The sequence below is a fragment of the Dipodomys ordii genome, unplaced genomic scaffold (genome assembly GCF_000151885.1).
Source record: "Dipodomys ordii isolate 6190 unplaced genomic scaffold, Dord_2.0 Scaffold62, whole genome shotgun sequence".
In the NCBI taxonomy this organism is placed as follows: Eukaryota; Metazoa; Chordata; class Mammalia; order Rodentia; family Heteromyidae; genus Dipodomys; species Dipodomys ordii.
Window position 1 is genome coordinate 4,491,965 of NW_012267278.1, and position 22,012 is coordinate 4,513,976.

Consider the following 22,012-nt stretch of genomic DNA (forward strand, 5'->3'; position numbering starts at 1 on the left):
TGTGTGTGTGTGTGTGTGTGGTGTGTGTGTGTGTGTGTGTACGCATCAGTCTCCTGTGACTCTACTGCCCTTCTGGTCCCCTGTCCCTCAAGCCCCAGTGGGGAGCTCCACCAGTCTTGGATTCTTTCTTATGGGAAGTCCTTGCCCTTGGAGAGTCACTTCTGAATTCTGAACATGTGAGAGGACCCAAGCGTACCACTCCCCTTCAACTTCCTGAACTCACTCAGCCTTTCATTTTTGGCCAGGACTGTGGTTTCCTGCCAGCCTTTGCTGGCATACCAGCCACGTTCTGCAGAAATCCCTGAGAGCTTCTAATTTAATCAGGTCCCCAATGTAAGTATTTGACCCAGTTGTCACTGAATGTCTGCAGAGATTGATGCCAAGGCCACCCAGGGGCTCCCAAATCCTCAGATGTTCAAATGGTAGAGTATTGATTAGAACCTATGGACATGTGTCCTTTAAATCATCTCTAAATTGCTTACAGTACATAATACATGCAATGGAAATAGACCATATTATTTGGGGGATGACAAGGAACAAAGTCAGTACATGCTTAGGAAAGATACATTGCCCCTCCCCACTCCAATATTTGCTCCACCATTGGTTGGATCTGAGTCTGGATATAGAATGCTCATTGTATATATAGCAGAAACCCCTCAAAGTTTGTGGAGTATAGATAGCACCATCCCTAGTGTGGGTTGGTATTTGGTAAGGGAGGAGATGGATACTTAGGCAGAGCAGGTCTCCTATGGAAGTCCTTCCTCTCCTTTTGACTGTCTACAGACAACTTGGGAGATAGTGTTCCTTCCTTTGTTCACCAGTAGCTTGTCTCTACCCAGTTTTTCTTGCTGATCAGCACATCGCACATTGTGGTGTGTTAAAATAAATATTGGGTTAATGAGTCACTGTGGATGTTAGGTATATTCATTTATGTAAGAACTTGAAAAGGAAGCTGGGTGCTGGTGGCTCACACCTGTAACCTTAGCTACTCAGGAGGCTGAGTAGCTGGATCTGAGAATCATGGTTCAAAGCTAGCCTTTTTTACTTGCTAAGTAAAAGCTTCATTTGTTTATTGTGTGCAATATGAGGTTTTGTTAAATGAAGATATTTCACATGTTACATCACATACTTCTCATTTGATTTTTGTGGTGAGAACACTTAAAATCTACTGTAGAAGCAGAGAAAAGGGTTTGCCCAAGTTATAAAGAAGTAGATGTATGCAAGAACTTGAGACTTTTAGGAATTTGAACAATGGCTTGATTTTACATCTAGATATTTGTCTTGGAGGAGTGCAATCTTAGCCCTGAATTTAACCCTAGAGCTACACCCACCAACACACACACACACACACACACACACACACACGAAATAATTGATTAACATTATTAGGCAGGAGATGACACAAATGGATATACTGTATGCTATGTTTTAAATTGCTTAGTGACATCACTATGCATAGTCTAACAGTTTCATGCAAGTTATATATAAAAAAGACTGCATGGGCTGAGAAGGTGGGTCAGTGGTAGAGTGCTTGCCTCACATGCATGAGGCCCTGGGTTCGATTCCTCAGCACCACATAAACAGAAAAAGCCAGAAGTGGTGCTGTGGCTCAAGTGGTAGAGTGCTAGCCTTGAGCTGAAGAGCTGAGGGACAGCGCCCAGGCCCAGAATTCAGGCCCTACAACCAACAACAAAAAGACTGCAGTGTACTTTTGGGTGATCTTGGTTCTGTCGTATTTGTGATTATGCTATGGGATTGTAAAAGATGCAGAAGAGTTTAAGTGTTGAACACTATCTGTTTTTCCATAAAAAGTGGATTGAGCGATCTATTGTACATTACATGACCCTTGGCGCCCACCTCAGGCACCTGCATTAGGTACTGTCCACTACAAACACAAAGCAATGTAAGGATTCTCTCCTCTGAGGATCCTCCCTGAAAGAGGAGAGACTGTTTAGCTTGCTGGAATCTATGTGGAAACCCCACTTAGGGCTCAGATTACAGGTTTATGTTGTATTGGCCAGGCCTTTCTAAAAATTAACTGTTATGGTTGTAAACACACGTACATTGTCATGTTCTTTGTATCCACTCTCATACCCTGAAAGTTCTTTGTCTGTCACCTGGACCACTTGCTTCTGTCTTCTAACTGGCCTGCTCCCACTTCAGGTCTCTAAAGCAAATGAGCCTTTTTGTAAAGATAAACCAGATTACCTGTCTCTGGCCAATTATGGCTTCCTTGCATTTGGATGACAGATTGAAACATTACATCTACGCCCTCCCCCCAGATGTTCCACTCTCAGCCTCTCTGATCTTGTTTGTCTTTCTGAAAGCTGCTGCTTCTGCTGCCTAGCACTCTCTGCCCTCTTGGCACAACTGCTCTCTCTCTCTCAGTGCAGGGCCCCCCACTGAAGGGCTTCCCCTTCTCCCTCCCGCCTCAAATAAGTGCCTTTCCTCCCACTGCTTCAGAGCTCTACAGCTTGAGCAACTGCTCTGTAAATTTCCAAACTGTTGAGGAGTTGACATGCCCACAGCCATGTCAAATTACTGTAGAGGTTTTCAGCACTTACTCTCAGGCTCACTGTCTTGTGGGCTGGCTGATGACCAACATTGAGGGACCATCAGTGGTCTCTAGATGATGCTCCACTTGAGAGCCAGTCATTCTGCAAACACTACCTTGTTTATTATAGAAGATTTGCCCTGTGATGTGAGAGATTTTGCCTTGAACCCATCATCTCCACGCAAGGCCAAGATTAATGCTCACATACTCTAGGTTCTTGTTAAAGCCGTGAAGATACTCCACTGCCTTGTCATGGCTTGCCCAGCCAGTCACAGCCAAGTAGGAGAAAATCATAGGAGAGCAAGGCTACCTCTCCCTCCCTTTTCCCTTGAGTAGATCTGCACCATGTTCAATCCAGTTATTGTTATTGTTGCTGGTATCAAGCAATGCTAACCTCAGTGATCCTTCAGACTCCATGCATTATCCTGACAGGTAGCTTTGGTGCCAAATGCTTCCTGGTGACATAGGTATTTTATCTCACTGTAGAGTAAGGCCAGCTGGGGGCTCATGGCTGAGATCTGAGGATCACAGTTTGAAGCCAGTCCAGGCAAGAAAGTCTATGAGGCTCTTATTTCCCATTAGTCACCAAAAAGCTGGAAGTGGAGCTGTGGCTCAAGTGGTAGAGTATTAGCCTTGAGCAAAAAAGGCTTAGAGACAGAACCCAGGCCCTGAGTTCAAGCCCTAAGTCCAACCCGCAAAAAAATAAGACTATTCTCTTGAACACATTTTGTGACCTCCAGACTTCTGTTGTCTTGGGGCCTTGATTTTGTAACTAAAAGCAAAAGCCAGTTTCTTTCTTCACATTCTTTTTAGTAAGGTCGAGTTGTGTCAGCAAACTTTTTCTGTACAACTTCACAAAATAAACACTTTAGGTGTATCCACATACTTTCTTTCTTTTTTAAATTTTTTTTTTGCAGTATTGGGAATCAAACACAGCTCTTCATAGATGCTAGGCAAACACTCTACCCCTGAGTCTCACAGCTAACCCTAATAAACTCTAATAAAAGCCATTCTTCACTCAAGCTCCTTAGGAGAGCAGGCCAAGGCAAAGTTTGCATTAAACAGTTGAGAATTACACTTCTGTGGGGCTCAATCCTATCTTCTGTTTGAGTGAAAATTTTAAAATGTGATTCATCACAGTTTACTTGTTCTGGCAGTGGTCTTCTTGCAAACAATGTAGTTAATCATTATATTCATATTTTACATTCTTTCTCCTTTCAAGTACATTGTAAACATTAATGAGTTTGGGGACAGCTTCTCACAGCCTGAAATCATGGTTCCCTGGAGTGAGGTTGATGTTTTGTGTAAGAAACGCAAAGCATATCGACCACTTAAAACTATTTGGAGCTTGGATGGGCTCTGACAGCTGGGTAATTCCTCCCGGAGACTGATCTTAATGCATCTTTGTGTGTCATGAAAGACAGATTGTGTTTTCAGCCTGGGCATTGCCTCTTAGGATAACTGGAGATAAGTGTCTCATAGACTTCTCTGCCTGGGCTAGCTTTGAACTGTAATCCTCAGAGCTCAGCTTTCTAAGTTAAAGCCTGAGCCACTGTCAACTAGCTCTCAATTATTTCTTGATGTTTGTTTCCTAATGATTTACCTATTTGTAACCATCTGATGAAATCTCCTATTGAACTTAGACCTGAGAGTTATTCTTACTTAGTATCTTACCAATAGCTAGATAAGACTTGTGAGGTCAGGTTTTCAAATAGTAGTTATAAACTTTCTAACTTTAGTTCTAAGTAGGGTATGCTTTGGTAAAACTGATCTGGTATAAAAACTTCCTTTGCTGCCAAGACACTTATAGTTTCCTTCATTGTTGTCTTGCTCTTCTTAGACACCATCATTGGTTACCACTCTTTTCCATTTCCTTTCTCGACTTTTTTTTTTGGTGGCAGTCCTTGAGCTTGAACTTAGGACCTGAGCATTGTCCTTGTGCTTTTTATTTGCTCAAAGCTAGTGTTCCACCGCGTGAGCCAGAGCTCCACTCTGGCTTTTTGCTGGAAGTAGAATCTCATAGATTTTCCTGTATGGGCCTGTTTCAAACTGTGAGCCTTACACCTCAGCCTTCTGAGTAGCTAGGATTACAGGCTTGAGTCACCAATTCCTGGCTTTTTGTTAGCATTCCTTTCTTGTAAAGTTTTCTAATTATAATTCACCTGATGGAAAGCATTCCATAGGAAAGAATCTGACCTCTTTTGGGATTACTACCTACTGCATGAAAAGCCTAGAGCCTTGGTACTATGCACATTATTATAGTGTTTTAATAATCATTATTAGCTTATTAGTGGGTTATTTACAGCTCTTGATCTGAATGGCAGTAAAGTGTGATTGTAAGAAAGGTAGATTCAGAAGCCAGTTCTGTCATTTTAAGATGGTGAGCAGCCCAGTGCCAGTGGCTCATGACTGTAATCCTAACTACTCAGGAGGCTGAGATCTAAGGATCACAGTTCAAAGCCAGCTCAGGCAGGAAGGTCCATGAGACTCATCTCCAGAAAACCGGAAGTGGTGCTGTGGCTCAAGTGGTAGGGTACTCACCTTGAGCTGTAGAGCTGAGGAACAGTGCCCAGCCCCAGAGTCCAAGCCTCACAACCAAAAAAGAAAAGAAAAAAAAAAAGAATAAGATGAAGATGGTGAGCAGCTTTTTAACTACTTGGAGCCTCAATTTTCTTACCTGTAAAGTTGGCCTAATTGAAAGAGCCTTCTCCAGAGAAGTAGTGTGGGTTTTAAATAAATTAATATTTGTTCTACAAACAAACATTTGTTGAGTTAGGGCCATTTAAGAGTCAGTTATTTATAGAGGTAAAATATACTTTTGCTGATACATTCTAATGCCTGACATTACACTTGGGAAACTTTATTGTTGATTTGTTTTTTGTCCATTTGTTCTCTCCAGGCTTTTGTGGAGGCCCAGAACAAGATTACCGTTCCATTTCTGGAGCAGTGCCCGATCCGAGGTTTATACAAAGAGAGAATGACTGAACTGTATGACTATCCCAAATACAGCTGTCACTTCAAGAAAGGCAAACGGTATGTGAGCATACTGCCGGACAAATCTCTTCTTATTTTCCTTAAGTACAAAGTACAGAGCTGGGATGTAGCTCAGTGGCAAAGTGCTTGCCTAGCAAGTACAACATCCTTGGTTCAAGCCCCAGTACCAAAAAAGAAACCACAAAAAAACAATACAGTTAAACACAAAGTATATAACTGGAAATAGTTCACTAGCTGATAAAATGATTTAGTTACTAGAATATGAGAAGAAAATTTTCTGTCCCATTAGGTGTTATACCTATTTGTAATTTAGTAGAGGTATGTGCTATAAAGAAATGTAGATGATCTGTGCACCATAGGCTCATTACACCTGTAATTCCAGCTTCTCAGGAGACTATTTTCTTCCCTTCCTTCCTTCTTTCCTTTTCCTTTCTTTCCTTTCCTTCCTTCCCTTTCTTCCCTTCCTTTCCTTCCTTCCCTTCCTCCCTCTCTTCCATTTTCCTCTTTCTTTCTCTCTCTTTCTTTCTCTCTCTCCCTCCTTCCCTTTCTTCCTTCCTTCCTCCCCCCCCCCCCCTCCTCCTCCTCCTCCTCCTCCTCCTTTTTCTTTTTGTCCAGTTCTGGGGCTTGAACTCTGGGCCTGGGTGCTGTCCCTGGGCTCCTTTTGCTCAAGGCTAGCACTCCACCAATTGAGTGACTGTGCCACTTCTGGCTTTTTCAGTGATTAATTGGAAATAAGAGTCTCATGGGCTGGCTTTGAACCGTGATTCTCAGATCTTAGTCTCCTGAGTAGCTAGGATTATAGGTGTGAGCCCCTGGTGCCCAGTGACTATTTTCAGTTAACCACTAAAAAATAAGTGGATATGTGGCTCAAATGGTAAGGTGCCAGCCTTGAATGGAGAACACTATGGGGACAGTTCCAGGTCCGGTGTCAAAGCCTTAGGACACACATACACATACAAAAAGAAATGTAGATTACAAGAAATCCCTGTTGTCTTATGGGTGGCATTTGGTAAGTCTGGATGATTCCCAAACACCAGTGAATATTTGTTTCCTTCTAATGCTACTTGAGAACATTTTGTTATATGCATTTTTTTCTCCCAAGAATGATAAAATGGTCCATGAATTCAGTCCTCTTGGCCTCTGTTTTTCACACTCGGTCATCTTCTCTTGTTTTTTCAAAATCTCCTCAGAGGTACCATCACAAGTTTGTTTAGGAATTTCTTAGCCCCTCCCTGCCTGTTTCACCAGAGAGCAACAAAGTTGAATCTGTTTCCAACTTTACCTGCACCTGTTTGTGTAAATCAAGTCTATAATTAACAGCCATGCCCATTTGTGTTTGTATTTGCCGCACCTGCTTTCTTTACATGACTGCAAAGTTGAGTAGTGTAGAAAAAGGCTGAGACCCACAAAGCCCAAAACACATGATGTCTTGCCCCATGCAGAACAGATGTGCTGACCTACTCTAGCAGCTAGAATTTCATTTTAGAAAATTTGCTTTCTTCCTGTAGAAGAAACACTCACTGCTCTATTTGAATATTAGCTTTATTTTTTAGTGAATGAGTCTTTGTGTAAATTTAATGTGCAGCATCATAATAAATTACTTTCATAGCCAGGTGCCAGAGGCACACACCTATAATCCTAGCTACTCAGGAGGCTGAGATCTAAGGAATGCAGTTCAATGACACTTTGGGACCAAGACTCAGCTGCTGAGTCAAAAAAGCAAAGAAGCCAAGTGAGAGCTTGCCCTGAGTTCAAGCCCTGGTATACATACACACTAGTTGCATAAAGAAAGCAATACAAGTAACATGCTCTAGGTACAGAGCTTTGTGGGACCTTTGACCCTCATTTCCCTGGAGTTGTAACATTCTATGTTTTGTGCTTTGCTTACTTTTGCTTATAGCTTGAATGTACTCTATGAATAGAAATTGTTGCAGCTAAATAAGGACCCTCTCTGTCCCCAGGTACTTTTATTTCTACAACACAGGTTTGCAGAACCAACGAGTATTATACGTGCAAGATTCCCTAGAGGGAGAGGCCAGAGTGTTCCTCGACCCCAACATCCTGTCTGATGATGGCACAGTGGCACTCCGAGGTGAGTACTGAGTCCTGAAGCCCCCCAGTTGTGGCTATGATGCTAGCGCAGTTGCTTCGCCTCTGAAATACCAGGCAGTGTGTGGACCAGAAGGTGGAACAGATGCACACACAATATTCAGAAAGCTAACTTTTGCACAGTATATTTAGAGCACATGAATAGGCACAGTCGTATTTCTCACTGTGAAGGCATGAAGTAGAACTGGAGATTAGCTTCTGGGATCATCATCATTTATTTCCTATAACATCCTCAAGACCTGCCTGTGATTGGCAAAACTTAAATTCTCTTGTATAAGAAATTGAAGCTGTATAATGTTACAGCTAGGAAGGTACTCTAAGAGAGAATATTATTGTATCTCTTTTTGTGAGGAGAGTGATCAGAGTTTCAAAGTCTAGATAATTGTCAATATGTTAGGATTGAAAGTGAAAAGATCTTCTGCAAACAATTGTATGGAAGTTAGACAACTTGATACCCTATTTCCCGAAGAAGGCTTAGAATGTGGGTAAGTTTTACCTGCAATTTCTGTAAGCCTCCTATATAACTGTCCCCAAGATAGTCTACCCAAATGCCATAGAGAAAATTACCCCAGGTTTGTGCTGTCAGCAGAGTTCTAGGGTAAGGAAACAGGATAACCTGGAGATTTATCCTAGATCTTCCTAGTGATGTTGCCCTTCCTCTCTGGTGCTTCTGTTGATGATAGGTCTGGCTCTCTAGAATTGAGAAACGGGAACAGGGACATCCTGTAATAGTAAGGATGGAAATGATAGAGCGCCTTTCATCAAATCTGTGCAAAGACCCTATTGCAGGCATTTCTAAACATCATTGAGTGCTCAGTGGTCCTCTGTCCCTCCCAGCTTAGTCTGAGTATGTAAATGAGATGCCTGGGTTGAGTTAGATTGAAAGTGAAATGTTAACAACCCCTGATAAGGTAGGTTTTTCCCTGACTCTGAGCCTGAGGTTTAAGAACTTCTCTTAGCTTTCATAAAGATCTGCCTTGCAACCCATCCACACGACTTCTTTGTAATAGGTCACCTCCCCCCCGCTGATGCATTCCAGTACTTTCATTAGTGAATGTTTGCCCAGTATAAGGCCTGATGAGTAGTCACAGAGTAAATTAGACATAGGTCCTGCTCTCACACAGTCATCGAGTTTCCCGAGAGTGATATTTTGGGGAAGTTACAGGATGAATAAATATACAGATTCTTGGTTTCTTAACATATAATTTTTTTAATTTATTATTTTAAAATTATCTTTTAAGTACTTGTACAAAGGGGGTTCAGTTCAACACGTTTGTGAGTACAGTGCATCTTGATCAGTGTTGACCCCTTTCATTGTTCTTTCCTTCTGAATCCCATCCATCCCCTCAAGTTAACTGGTTCCATTTTCACATGTGTACGATGAATATTACTTAACATATATTTTCAACCGAAGTAATGTTCTGTTTAATTTTCTCCTGAAAATAATTATATAACCCAAACTCTATAGCATTCTGTTCAATAAAAGGTGAATATCTTTTTCTCCCCATTACCTTTCAGACTCTTATTCTACATTTATACACATATGAACCTGGATACCTTACAGGACTTACAAGCCATTAATACGCAGGTTATGAAATTTTCAACTCATTTCCTGTTAGTTGTAAAATGTAAAATAATAGTGCCCCTCCCACCCAGTAGTCCCCAGTAGTTTAGCAGACTTCTGAGAGCAAATCTTTGGTGTCTGGTTCTCCTAATAGGAGATGAGATATGAAAGGCTGTATATAACTTCATACTTATGAAAGCCAGCATAAAATATGTAAATATTTGTCAAGAAATAGCCCAAAGTGATGATACACAGTGAGTGTTCTGTGTGTTGTTCCTAAAGGACTTGACATGATGTTTATTAGATGATGTTCCTTTGGGTCACTTGTGCAGTCCTTCAGGCTTTTGTCTGAGCCTATGATGTCATCATGTAGTATAGACATTAATCCCTGAGGGCCAGTAATGCTCTGAAAGTGACGTTGTAAAAAGATATTTCAAATCGTTTGGAGTCCACTCAAAATTTACCTAATATCTACAGTGTAATTTCTCTTATATGATATGTATTATCATTTAGTCATCATTTCCTCTAGAGTATAAATAAAATATGCCGAAACTCCCAGGTGAGCTCTGCTTCTAACTGAGCTGCCTCTTGAATGATAAAGCTTTCCAAGTGGAAGCATCTTAGTGGGTATATCAAATCCAGTGCTTCAATTACTAACGAAGGAAGTGTGTCCCAGACAGGTTAGCCATCTTGACCAGAGTCATAAGGGTAAATCCCTTTAAGTCCTGAGTATTTCTTCCGTTGCCACATTTTGCCTCTGCATTATGACAGAGCTCAGGTAGAGAGCATGGGAGACTGTGGAAAAGATGAGTAGTGTTCTGCATTGATCATCAGCAGTGTCTCCTCTGCCTTGTAGGTTATGCGTTTAGTGAAGACGGTGAATATTTTGCCTATGGTCTGAGTGCCAGTGGCTCAGACTGGGTGACAATCAAATTCATGAAAGTTGATGGTGCCAAAGAGCTTCCTGATGTGCTGGAAAGAGTCAAGTTCACCTGCATGGCCTGGACCCATGATGGGAAAGGGATGTTCTACAACTCCTACCCCCAACAAGATGGAAAGAGTGATGGTACGTGAAGACTTCAGTGGAGCTCTCCTTCACAAGTGGACGTGTGACTTTCCATGGCAAAAAAAAAGGAAGTTAAGTTACATGTTTTTTCTAGAGCCAAGTTGCCTCTAAGGGCAGTTGTGTCAGTTCACTTGGCTGCATAACTGACCACACCAAAACTTGGTGGCTTGGAATACTAGCTGCTAGGTTTTGCTCATGAGGCTCTAGGTTAGCCAGGCAGTTCTAGGCTTTGCTGGCCAGCTACAGTCAGTTGATTGATATTGGCTTGACTCTTTTACAGACCTGGGGTCTAGCTGGGACAACTAGGCTATCTCAACTCTTGATCCATATGGTTTCATGCTCTAATGGGCTGGTCCAGGCTTGGTCTTGTAGGGGCACAGTAAAGATTCTAAGAGGGAGCACTAGAAGGCACAGGGTCTTAAGCAACCTAAGCTTGCCACTGGTACTAACTTCACTGCATCCTCTGTGCCCATCAAAACCACAGGGCCAGCACCTTTAAACAGGCTAGATTCAGAAATTGGGAAGACATTTACAATCAGACCTTCATAGATGTGTTAAAACTCCCAAGAATATCATGGAGAAGTTACACTGTGTGTGTGCATGTGTGCGTGTGCGTGTGCCAGGCCTAGTGGCTGTTTGTAAGCTTTTTATTGCTCAAAGCTAACACTTTACCATTGTAGCCACAGTGCCACTTCTGTTTTTTTTTTGCTGGTTAGTTGGGGATAAGAGTCTCATGGATTTTTCTCCCTGGGCTGGCTTTGAACTGAGATCCTCAGATCTTAGCCTCCTGAGTAGCTAGGGTTACAGGTATGGGCCACTGGCAGAATTTTTTTTCCTCTGTCTTTTTTTCTCTATTGATGATGTTGGGTAATTATGAATCTTTCCTACTATAGTAATCATAATCACATCTCTTCCTTTGATCACAAGTTGTAGGTTACTTGTTGCTTGTGTTTATCTTTACTCTTTTCTTCCTGTTACTTTTATAGATAACCTTTGGAATGGTCTTCATCTGCACAACGATCCTGTTGTGTACCCATGGCTTGCTTCCTTCTTTCTCCCTCCTTCACTTTTTTTCTTTTTTTTTTTTTTTTAAATGCTGGTACTAGGACTTGAAATTGGGGCCTAGGAGTTTTCCTTTAGCTTTTTTGCTCAAGGCTGGTACTCTACCACTCAAGCCATAGCCCTGCTTCTAGCTTTTTGATGGTTAATTGGAGAGACCATTCTCACTGCCTTTTCTGCCTGAGCTGGCTTTCAACCTCAATCTTCATGACTCATTCTCTTAAGTAACTAGGATTACAGGCATGAGCCACCCTTTACTGTTAATTAATCCAGATAGGCAGGGCCATTACCTTTTGTGTTCCAACCACAAGTTGTCAGCATCATTTTATGCTGTCTTACATTTTTGCATGACACATAGTAGTTTCTTGCCATTGTAGTTGTTTGGTCTTACAGGTGGCTTTACTAGGAACTTGTTGGAGGACTTGGTACTGTCAAGACACTTGGCTGGTTTGAGGCTTTCTTCTGTACATGCCCCTTTGTGATTTGCTGAATCTTTGTCATCTCTAGATGTGCTTGCTTTTCTGCTCCCTCTCAACCCTGCCTCCCCCTGCCCCCACTTTGCTTTTAATCTTTTTAAGACCATGTTTAGCTTATGTACTTTGGATTAGGGTACAAGAAGACCTTTTTCTTAGCTCACTAATGTACTATAAGAGGAGCTAGGAGTAGGAGTAGGGTTTTTATTCAAGAATGCTGGCTGAAGAAAGCTGTCTTATACACTGAATTAATTTTCTGTATTCAGGTTTCTCCCGAGATAGAAAATATTGGTTATTCCCAAGTAATGGAAGAGGGAAAAAAAATAACGGGTCATATTAGAGTATAGATGATGTTCGTTCGTGAAAAGCTTAGAACAGTTTATTTATCCTCCATTCTCAGTGGCAAAAGATTGGTAATTGTGATTGGTTTAAGAAAGCCAACATCTTTTCCTCGCTGTAGTTTGGCTGCCCTTTGTCTAAGAGGGTCACAGTAGCCTCTGTAATGGGAGTCTGACAAATGAAGCTAAGCAGTTTCTATTGTCTGCTGTTTACCACTGGTCTGGAAAGATCTTTTCAGTACCATAAGGATTTCCCTTCCATTATGGTATTATTATTCATTCTATTTGACAGCTTGGAATGTTTTCATAAGGAAAAAATAGAGTGTCATATAACAGTTTCCAAAATTGGCAAATATGTCACTTAATTTGGGGTGAGTTCCAATTGATACCCACTGTGTGTATGTGTGGTATGTGTGTGTGTTTATATGTGTGTGTGTATGCACACTGGTACTCAGAGCCTTGTGTTCTCACCTGGCTTTTTTGCTCCAGGTTAGTGCTCTACCAGTTGAGCCACAGTTCCACTTCTGGTTTTTTGCTTCATAATTGCAGATAAAAATCTCATGGACTTTTCTGCTGTACTGGCTTCAGACTGTGATCCTTACATCTCAGCCTCCTGAGTAGCTAGGATTATAGGTAGGCGTGAGCCAACAATGGCAAGCCTCATTTTTGTTTTTGTTTTTTTTCCCCTTCAGTGTGGGGCTTGAACTCAGGGCCTGGGCACTGTTCCTGAGCTCTTTTGCTCAAGGCTAGAGCTCTGCCATTTTGAGCCACAGTTCCACTTCTAGGTTTTGAGTGGTTAATTGGAGATAAGGAGTCTCATGGGGACTTTTCTGCCCAGGTTGGCAGTTTCAGGGTCTTGGAATTTGGCCATTCTAATGGATGTATTGTGGTATCTGTTATTGGAACTTACATTTCCCTCCTGGTATCCCATAGGAAGCATCTTTTCCTATGCTTACTTGTCTTCTCTTCCTGGTTGCAAAGTAGTATCTTTTAAGATCTTTTAGTATCTCTTAAGATCTTCAGATCTCAGCCTCCTAAGTAGCTAGGATCACTGGCCTGAGCCACTGGCACCTGACTCATTTTTGTTTTTTAAATAAGCTTTAATTCACAGCAAAATTGGAGAGGAAGTTATCTGCTGCCTCCTCCCCAGCATAGACTTCGCCATTATCAACATTCCTCACCAGTGTAGTCCATTTATAATTAATGAACCTACAGTGATAGATCATTGTCACCCTGAGGCCATGGCTTACTTCAGGGTTTTCTCCTGGCCTTGTACATTCTGTGGGTTTGGACAAATACACAGTGACTTGTATCCAATATTGTGCTTCACACAGATTATTTTCATTGCCATGAAAACATCCTGTGTTCTGCCTATCCCTTTTTCTCCCAACCACCCCTAGAAACTATGGAAGTGATTTTAGTTGTTGTTTCCTTTGTGAGAGAGTCTCACTCTGTAGACCAGGCTGGCCTCAAACTCAAGACCCTTCTGCCTTAACCTAGCAAATGTTGGCATTATAGAAATATACTACTAGGCCATGCTGTACCAACCTATTAGTAAATAGATCCTTAATTTGGTCATTTCTAGAGTGTCCTCTAGTTGCATTACACAGAATGTATCCTGTTTAGATCAACTTCTTTCACTTAGTAATGATACATGTAAGTTTCTTCCATGTCTTCCATGTTTGATAGCTCATTTCTGTTACATGGTGAATAATAGTACTTTGTTTAAATATATCACATACTTTATTCATTCCTCTATTGCAGGAAATACTGATTGCTTCAAAAGTTTTGGCAATTCTGAATAAAGCTACTGCATGAAATCTGTGGATAATTCTTGTGTAGACATAAAATTTTCAGTTTCCTTAGGTAAATATTAGCACAACTGCTACATCATATAATAAAAGTACATTTTCAACTCATGTCTAATCGTAGCTACTCAGGAGGCTGAGATCGGAGGATCACAATTCAAAGCCCACAAGGCTGACAAGCCTAAGAGATTGTTCAGTTAACTAGAAAAATGCCAGAATTGGATGTGTGGCAGAGTACTAGCTATGAACATAAAAAGCCTAGTGAGGGCATGAGGCCCTGAGTTTAAGCCTTGGTACCAGCACCCACACACAAAGGAATATGTTTACTTTTGTCAGAAGCCTCCAAATCTATCCTCCAAAGTAGCTGTACCAATCTGCATTCCCACCAGCCATGGGGCTGAGAGTTTCTATTAGTTCATATCCTTACCAATATTGGACAGTTTCAGGGTTTGGAATTTGGCCATTCTAATGGATGTATTTTGGTATCTGTTAATGGAATTTACATTTCCCTCCTGGTATCCCACAGGAAGCATCTTTTCCTACGCTTACTTGTCTTCTTCTCTTCCTGGTTATAAAGTAGTACCTTTTAAGATCTTTGATCCACTATTTAATCAGGTTACATCATTTCTTACTTTTTGAGACATCACTTCTTTGTATATGTTGGCTAATAGTTGTTTTGTCAGGTAAACGTTATGTAATACTTTATCCCAATCTCTGACTTGTCTTTTCATTTCTTTGATAATGTCATTTGCTATGCCTACATTTTTAATTTTAATGAAGTCTAGCTTATCAAGTATATATTTCATGGATTGTGCCTTTGTACTATCTAACAAGTTGTCACCAAATCCAAAGTCATCATTTTTCTCCAATTTCATTTTCTAGGAGTTTTACAGATTGGTTTTATGTTTATCTCTATGATACATTTTGAGGTTTTTGTTGTTGTTTCTGTACTTGGGCTTGAACTCTCAGTTGGCTTTTTTGCTCAAGGCTTGCATTCTACCATTTGAGCTATACCTTCACTTCTGGCTTTTTGCTGGTTAATTGGAGATAAGAATCTCAGGGAACCTTTCTGCCTGAGTTGGCTTCAAACCCTGTCCTCAGATCTAAACTTCCTGAGTAGCTGAGGTTACAGGTATGAGCCACTGTCACCCTACAATTTTGAGTTAATTTTTATGAATGGTGTGAAGTCTGTGTCTGTATCTCTTTTTGTTTCTGTCTATTTTGACATACGGTCATCTACTTGTTCCATCACCATTACTTGAAAAAACCAGATTTGTTGCATTGTATTTTCTTTGTTTCTTTGTCATAGGCTAATAAAAAGTGTGTATCTATCTAGATATTAGATAGATAGGTAGATAGATAGATAGGATAGATAGATAGGATACATAGATAGATATAGATAGATATAGATAGATAGATATAGATAGATAGATAGATAGATAGATAGATAGATAGATAGATAGATAGATACTGGCTTTTTTTTTTTCCAGTTGTGGGGCTTGAATTTCCGGTCTGGGTGCTGTCCCTGAGCTTTCTTGCTTAAAGCTAGTAATCTACTACTTTCAGCCACAGTGCCGCTTCCTTTTTTCTGGGTATTAATTGGAAATAAAAGTCTCATGGACTTGCCTGCCTGGGATGGCTTTGAACCATGATCCTCAGATCTCAGCCTCCTGAATAGCTAAGATTATAGGTGTGAGCCACCAGCACCTAGCTACCAGCAGTCTGTATTTGCCTGTGTCTGTATCTGGGTTCTTAATTCTAGTTTATTGTTTACTCCTCAGCCTGAACCATACTGACTTGATTGCATAACTTTATAATAAGTCGTGAAGTCATGTAATGTCAGTCTTTTACCTTTGTTCCCCTTCAGTATTGTATTTGGTACTCTGAGTACTTTGCTTCTCCATGTAAACATTTGAATCAATCTTTCCTCATTCACAAAATGACTTGCTGAGGTTTGGGTTGTGATTTTGTGATCCTTTAGGTCATGTTGAGAAGAACTAATACCTTGAAAGTATTGAATTTTCCTACCTCTGAGCACATAATAGCTCTCCATTTATTTCTTTTACTGATTTCTTTCTTTTATAGTTTTCCTCATATAAATCTTGTACATATTTTGTTAGAGCTGTTGCTACATCTTTTTTACTTTCTTGGATGCTAACGGAATGGTATTATGTGTTTAATTTGAAATTCTACTGGTATGTTGCTGGGTATGTAGGAATGCATTTAACTTTTTCTGTGATAACTTGGTACTCAACATTTTTGATACTTCTAGCATGGTATAAGTGGAATAGATGTTCTGATAGTTGCCAACTGCATTTCAGTATACATTTTTAACTCCTTCAGGCACAGAGACATCCACCAATCTCCACCAAAAGCTCTGCTACCATGTCTTGGGGACTGACCAATCAGAAGATATCTTGTGTGCGGAATTTCCCGATGAGCCTAAGTGGATGGGGGGAGCTGAGGTATTGTATAGCTGTGGATTTTTACACTTGAGATCCTATTTGATTGATGTATGTATAAATATTCTTATTATGGGATGACCTGTGTGGACAGTGGAAGCCCTGTGAGTATTCTACTTTAAAGAATATAGATATTCAAATTGATTCTTAATGCAGGTGAGCTTTTTATCTGCAATCTCAACAGAAAAATCTTCATACCAAAAATCATACTTGCTTATGGTTAAAAAATAAGTAGATAATAATATAGAATAAAAGCATGCACATTTCTAACTCAGAATCCTACTCAAAGGTGAGTAAAATGGCTTTCTAAAAATTTTCCTTATACATAAAAGTGAAAACATCTACTTAACATGACAGAGAAAGAAGAATCCCTTTTTATTCAGTTGTATTTTTTTTGTCTATATTAACTTCCTTTCCCATTTGTAAGTAGCATTAGGCATTTTTCTGTTTTATAAGTGCCGTATCTTCCTTGTTCCTCAGGGGGCTTTTGTTCTTTGCTCCTCAGAGGGTTTTTGTTGTTGGCAGTGCTGGGATTTTAACTCAAGGCCATGCATTTGTCACACAAGCACCTTACTTCTGGAGTCATCTCCTCAGCTCTTTTTACTTTAGCTTTTTTCTTTGCACTATTATTGCTAAGAGCATACAGGTAGGATAAATATGGTATATATATTTAATGCATGTAACTATATATTTGTCTATAGTATATGTATAGATTTACATGTATGGATGTGTATATGTGAGTGTATATATAATATATAATATATGTATAATATATATTATATATACACTCACATATATATATAGTTTTACTAGCTAGACTAATAAAAAGAAAATTCAGGTCATGCTTACACTGTTCTTCCAGTGGAGGTTTACTAGGTATCACTGGTCTAATAAAATGTTGACCACAACTTTGAGGGAGAGGTGATTGCTCCATGCATAGACAAGATACAGGGTATTAACATGAAGTCTGTGGTTGGAGCTGCCTGCAGTATATTTTAAGTCCCAAAGTGCTGGTATCTTCTAGTTCAGCAGAAAAGCCATACAAAAATAGCTGCAGTGACTCCTTAAAGAATGTCAGTAAATGCAGGGCTGCATCTGTATGGCACAGAAATAAAGTGGGATAGAAGTAAATAAGGGATATACAAAATGAGTCCAAAAAACTTGATGTGAGCTCAGTGTCCTCATTAGTGAATTATATGGATGAAGTCACTAAGGAGACGAGTGTGCTTAGTAAACACCCAGTGGCTATAGGTTGATTTCTTTACTCCAGCCACATGGGAGGTCTTACAACCAGTCAGCACCATGGTTGCAGGGTTCGTTGGGCCTATCTTGACTGCCTGGAAGAGGGCACCTTTCCACCATGCCCTGTCATGTGCGTATGCAGAAGACCATCTTGCTGCACAGAGGAGCGTTGAATCAGGAATACCATAGCACTGCAGGAATGCAGTTTTCAGAAGTCTCGGGCCTATGCCTCAGTTCCTAGTCTCCCATTTAGAAAAATCTCTGGTGAAGCAGGAGTTTCTTGTGCCCCTCAACGTAGTATGGGAAAACCAAGGGAGTCCCAGAAGCTGGTATGCTGGAGGACTGTCTGAGCCAGCAGCAGCTGCGTGTAGCTCAGTAGTCAGGGCATCATGAGACATGCAGGAAGCAGTTTCCAAACAGCCGTTTCTTAGTGACCTGCATCTCAGAGAACTACAGAAGTGTCCTCTACAACCATGCAACAGAGGCCTGTACTGTCGTGTTGCTTTTGTTTTTAGAGTATTTATTTGAGGGGTGGTTATGGGACCCATTATTTTGTTAAATGCATCTAGCAATCTCTGTGACTGAAAAGCCAGTGTACTAGAGAAAGAAAGAGGGTTTTTTTAAATTCTGGTCCCATCTGGGTGGCCTGGGGTGAGTCCTTTCATCTCTCCAAGTCTCTCTTCCTTGGTTTCCTCTGTTGGATTTTTTTGAGCTTTGAAAGTCTGTGAATGGGAACATTCATCGCAGCATCTCACAGTCTTGAAGCCATAGAGTTACTGGGGATGAGCTATGTGGGGTGTGGCTGGAGGGATGTTGTGAGGCCTGGATAGAAAGCTGTCTGGTAGGGGGATTGGGAACCGGGAGTGGGGGCGCATTGTAGCTTGTGGGGGCACTGAGAGGGACTCGCGTGCCTTGGGGTGGTTGGGGCAACAGCTGCGTGGGTGTGGAGCTCTCCCGTACTCCTCCCCCTTTAGCTGCTGCAGTCCAAGTTCACTTTGTCTGCTGGATGAAAAGTTCTCTTTATATCTTTGATGTGACTCACCTTCCTTTCTGTCCAGATACCTCCTCCGCCTTCCTGCATGGACTGGTCTTTCTCACCCTGAGCAGAGAAAGTTCAGCAAATTGCAGGCAGGAAGCACTGATAGTTGTTCCATTGATGCCTTCAGTCATGCCAGCCTGTGTCTCCCCGGGATGGACACCTTCTACCAGGCAGAGTCCACAGCTTTCTGAACACTTGAATAGTAGGATAATTAAAGATTATTAAACTTCCACCCAGACACAGGTTCTCTCTTGCGCGTGCTCTCTCTCTCTCTCTTGTTCTCTCTCTCTCTTTCTTGTTCTCTCTCTCTCTCTTGTTCTCTCTCTCTCTCTCTCTCTCTCTGTTCATCTATTTTAGCTGCCTACAGTTATGGGTATCTGGATAGCACCTCACTATGGCCTAATAGCAAAAGATACCCTCAGTTCCGGAGACCTGTGTATTGTGTTCCCTAACATGAGTCATGAGCTCTGGATGACTGCACTGAGGGTTTAGTTGAAGGACAGGATTATAGAATAGAAATTATGGTGCTTTTAAATTTTATTAATTATATACATTTATTGTAGTGTGTGTGTGTCTGTCTGTGTCTGTTGGTCGATCAGTTGGGAGCTTGAACTTGGTCAGGGCACTGTCCCTGAGCGATTCAGCTCAAGGCTAGCACTCTATCACTTGAGCCTACAGCTTCACTTCCAGTTTTCTGGTGGTTAATAGGAGAGAAGAGTCTCAGACTTTCCTGCCCAGGCTGGCTTTGAACCATGAACCTCAGATCTCAGCCTCCTGAGTAGTTAGGATTACAGGTGTGAGCCACTGGTGTCTGAGTTACTGTAATTTTTTTTTATTACCAACTAGTTGTTCAAAGTGGTTACAATTCCATAAGTACAGAGCTTCTTGATCAGTGGCATCTCTTCATTCTTCCCCATTTTTCTCCTCCCATCCTTACTCTCAAGTTACTAATTCAGTATTTGCATGGTGTATATTGAATACATAACTATATTCGTTTACCCTTCCTCCTCCATTCCTGTATTTCAGTAATTCTGTGGAGTTACCCTTTTGGATTCCTTTCCTAAATATATCTTCCTTTTTGTCTGTAAATGCATTGAGCCCTGTATATGTCATTGCACATAGTTGTATTTTAGATCTGGCTGCCACATGAGAGAAAACATGAGCTGTTTGTCTTTCTGAACATGACTTTTAAAAAACAAAAATAATAAACTTATTTTAAAATCAGTTGGACTATTTAGAGGAGGAAACAATTATCTAGAAAAGGAAATCAGACATGCTAAGGCCCTCTTCCAGCAGAGGGCGCTCTAGAATGAAGATTGTAGAAGCATGTGCTGTAGCCATAGAAAGGACCAAGGCGGAAAGCAAGCGCCCGCCCAGCCCTTCTCTAGCTAAATCCTACATTGGGAACCTCATTCAGTTCCATGAACCTCATTCACATCTACTTAATTCTGAAAAAAGATTGCTTTTTTTGTTGGTTTGTTTTAAACAAAGACAATCCTAAATCTTAATACATGCCATGTATCACAAAAGCCATTTTTATATACTCACTTGTTAATTAAGAAACATTCACTTACAAAATTATTATGTGTTGTACATGTAGTAACATGCAAGATGCATTTCTGGTGCCTCATTTGTTTGGTATCTTTTTTCTGCTGGTACACTGGGTGAATGTTTATTGTCTCTCCTGATTCCCCTGCTCAAGTTCTCACCCTATAGAATCTGTGCAGCAGAGGCCAGGATGTGTCCAGGCAGTCTGCCTCCTTTCCCTCATTTGTTTGGTACTTCCCCCCTCTACCCCTCCTTGCTGGTATTAGAGCCTTAAGCTTGTGGTTAGGGGTCTGTCCCTTAGCTTTTTTGCTCAGGGCTGGCCCCATTTGAGCTACAGCTCCACTTCAGCTTTTTGGTGATTAATCGGAGATAAGATTCACCTGGACTTTCCTGCTCTAGCTGGCTTTGAATTGTGATCCTTTGGTCTCAGCCTTCTAAGTAGCAAGGATTACAGGTATGAGCCGTAGCACCTGGCTTGGTTGGGTATCTTTTAACTTGAAGTAGTGAGTCGAGGGGAGATTTCTTCCTACAGTTTTCATACTTATTTTCCCAGGACTAGGAAGTCTCTGCTGCCTGTTCCTGCCACCGTTTCCCTCTCCTAAGCACTTCCTTATGTGTGACAGTATTCATTATGGTAATTAGTACATTGACAGTCTTTGTAGTGTGGTTGAGAAGTCAAAAGCCAGGAAGCCAACTAGAGCCCTGCATGTGGATAAATCTAGAAGGCCAAGTGGGTTCAAGTACACACACACACACACACACACACACACACACACACATACACATACACACACACACACAATCATTGTAGGTAGTTAATTTGACATCCTAAATTTTCCTAAATTAAGAGTTGGAAACACATTTAAAAAGTGATATTAAGATTCACAACTGTTATGAAAAGAATCCAAAAGTCTGTAAAATAAATAGGATAAAGTTTTCTACTAGAGGAGGAACATGATTAACTGCCAAAGCTATTAAAATCCATTTTTGCCTCTTTTGTTCATTTCCTGGACAATTTCAAGTGCCACTGATTTTTAGTATACTTTTGAAATACTCAATTGATTCTTTTATTATAACTTTAAATTACTCCCAACTTGAAATGCATGTAGGTATATAGACTCTATTTTTTTTAATCTTCCTAAGTAGAAAAAACATATTAAAGGAATTTCATACCCATGAAGATTTGGCTATTAATTCAAAACCACAGTATTCTGGAGTTCAGCACTCACTCTTTTGTTTTGTTTTTTTGGTGGTGGTGGTTTTTAGTCAGTCGTGGGGCTTGAACTCTGGGCCTGGGTGCTGTCCTTGAACTTTTCAGCTCAAGGTAAGCACTCTACCACTTGAACCACAGCGCCACTTCTGGTTTTCTGGAGATTTATTAGAGATAAGAGTCTCATGGACTTTCCTTTTTGGGCTGGCTTTGAACAGTGATCCTCAGATCTCAGCCTCCTGAGTAGCTAGGATTACAGACATGAGCCACCAGCACCCAGCTTACACGGGTTTTTGAAGATGGTAATATATTTGAAAATCTCACACTTTTTTGTACATATAAACATGTATTGTGTCCTATTATTTTCAAGAACAAATAATTTATAAATGGTTAAGTGTTAGGGAGTTTAAGATACTTTGCTGTTAGCAGGGTATAAAATTAACCCCCCAAAATCAATGGCTTTTCTGTATGCCAACAATGAGAAAAGTGTGGCTGAAATTAGGAAAGCAACTCCATTTGTAATAGCCCCTCAAAAAATAAAATACC

At 40.8% G+C, this 22,012-nt stretch overlaps 1 protein-coding gene across 1 annotated transcript in view; it reads left to right on the forward strand.

The window, feature by feature from the left end:
- The window catches only part of Prep (prolyl endopeptidase), a 166,123-nt gene that overhangs the window by 82,995 nt on the left and 61,116 nt on the right, over window positions 1-22,012 (forward strand). The window contains exons 4-7 of the mRNA XM_013022378.1: window positions 5,454-5,587; window positions 7,510-7,640; window positions 10,078-10,287; window positions 16,309-16,430. Coding sequence (XP_012877832.1) covers window positions 5,454-5,587; window positions 7,510-7,640; window positions 10,078-10,287; window positions 16,309-16,430 — 597 coding nt within the window. The remainder of the gene's footprint in view (window positions 1-5,453; window positions 5,588-7,509; window positions 7,641-10,077; window positions 10,288-16,308; window positions 16,431-22,012) is intronic.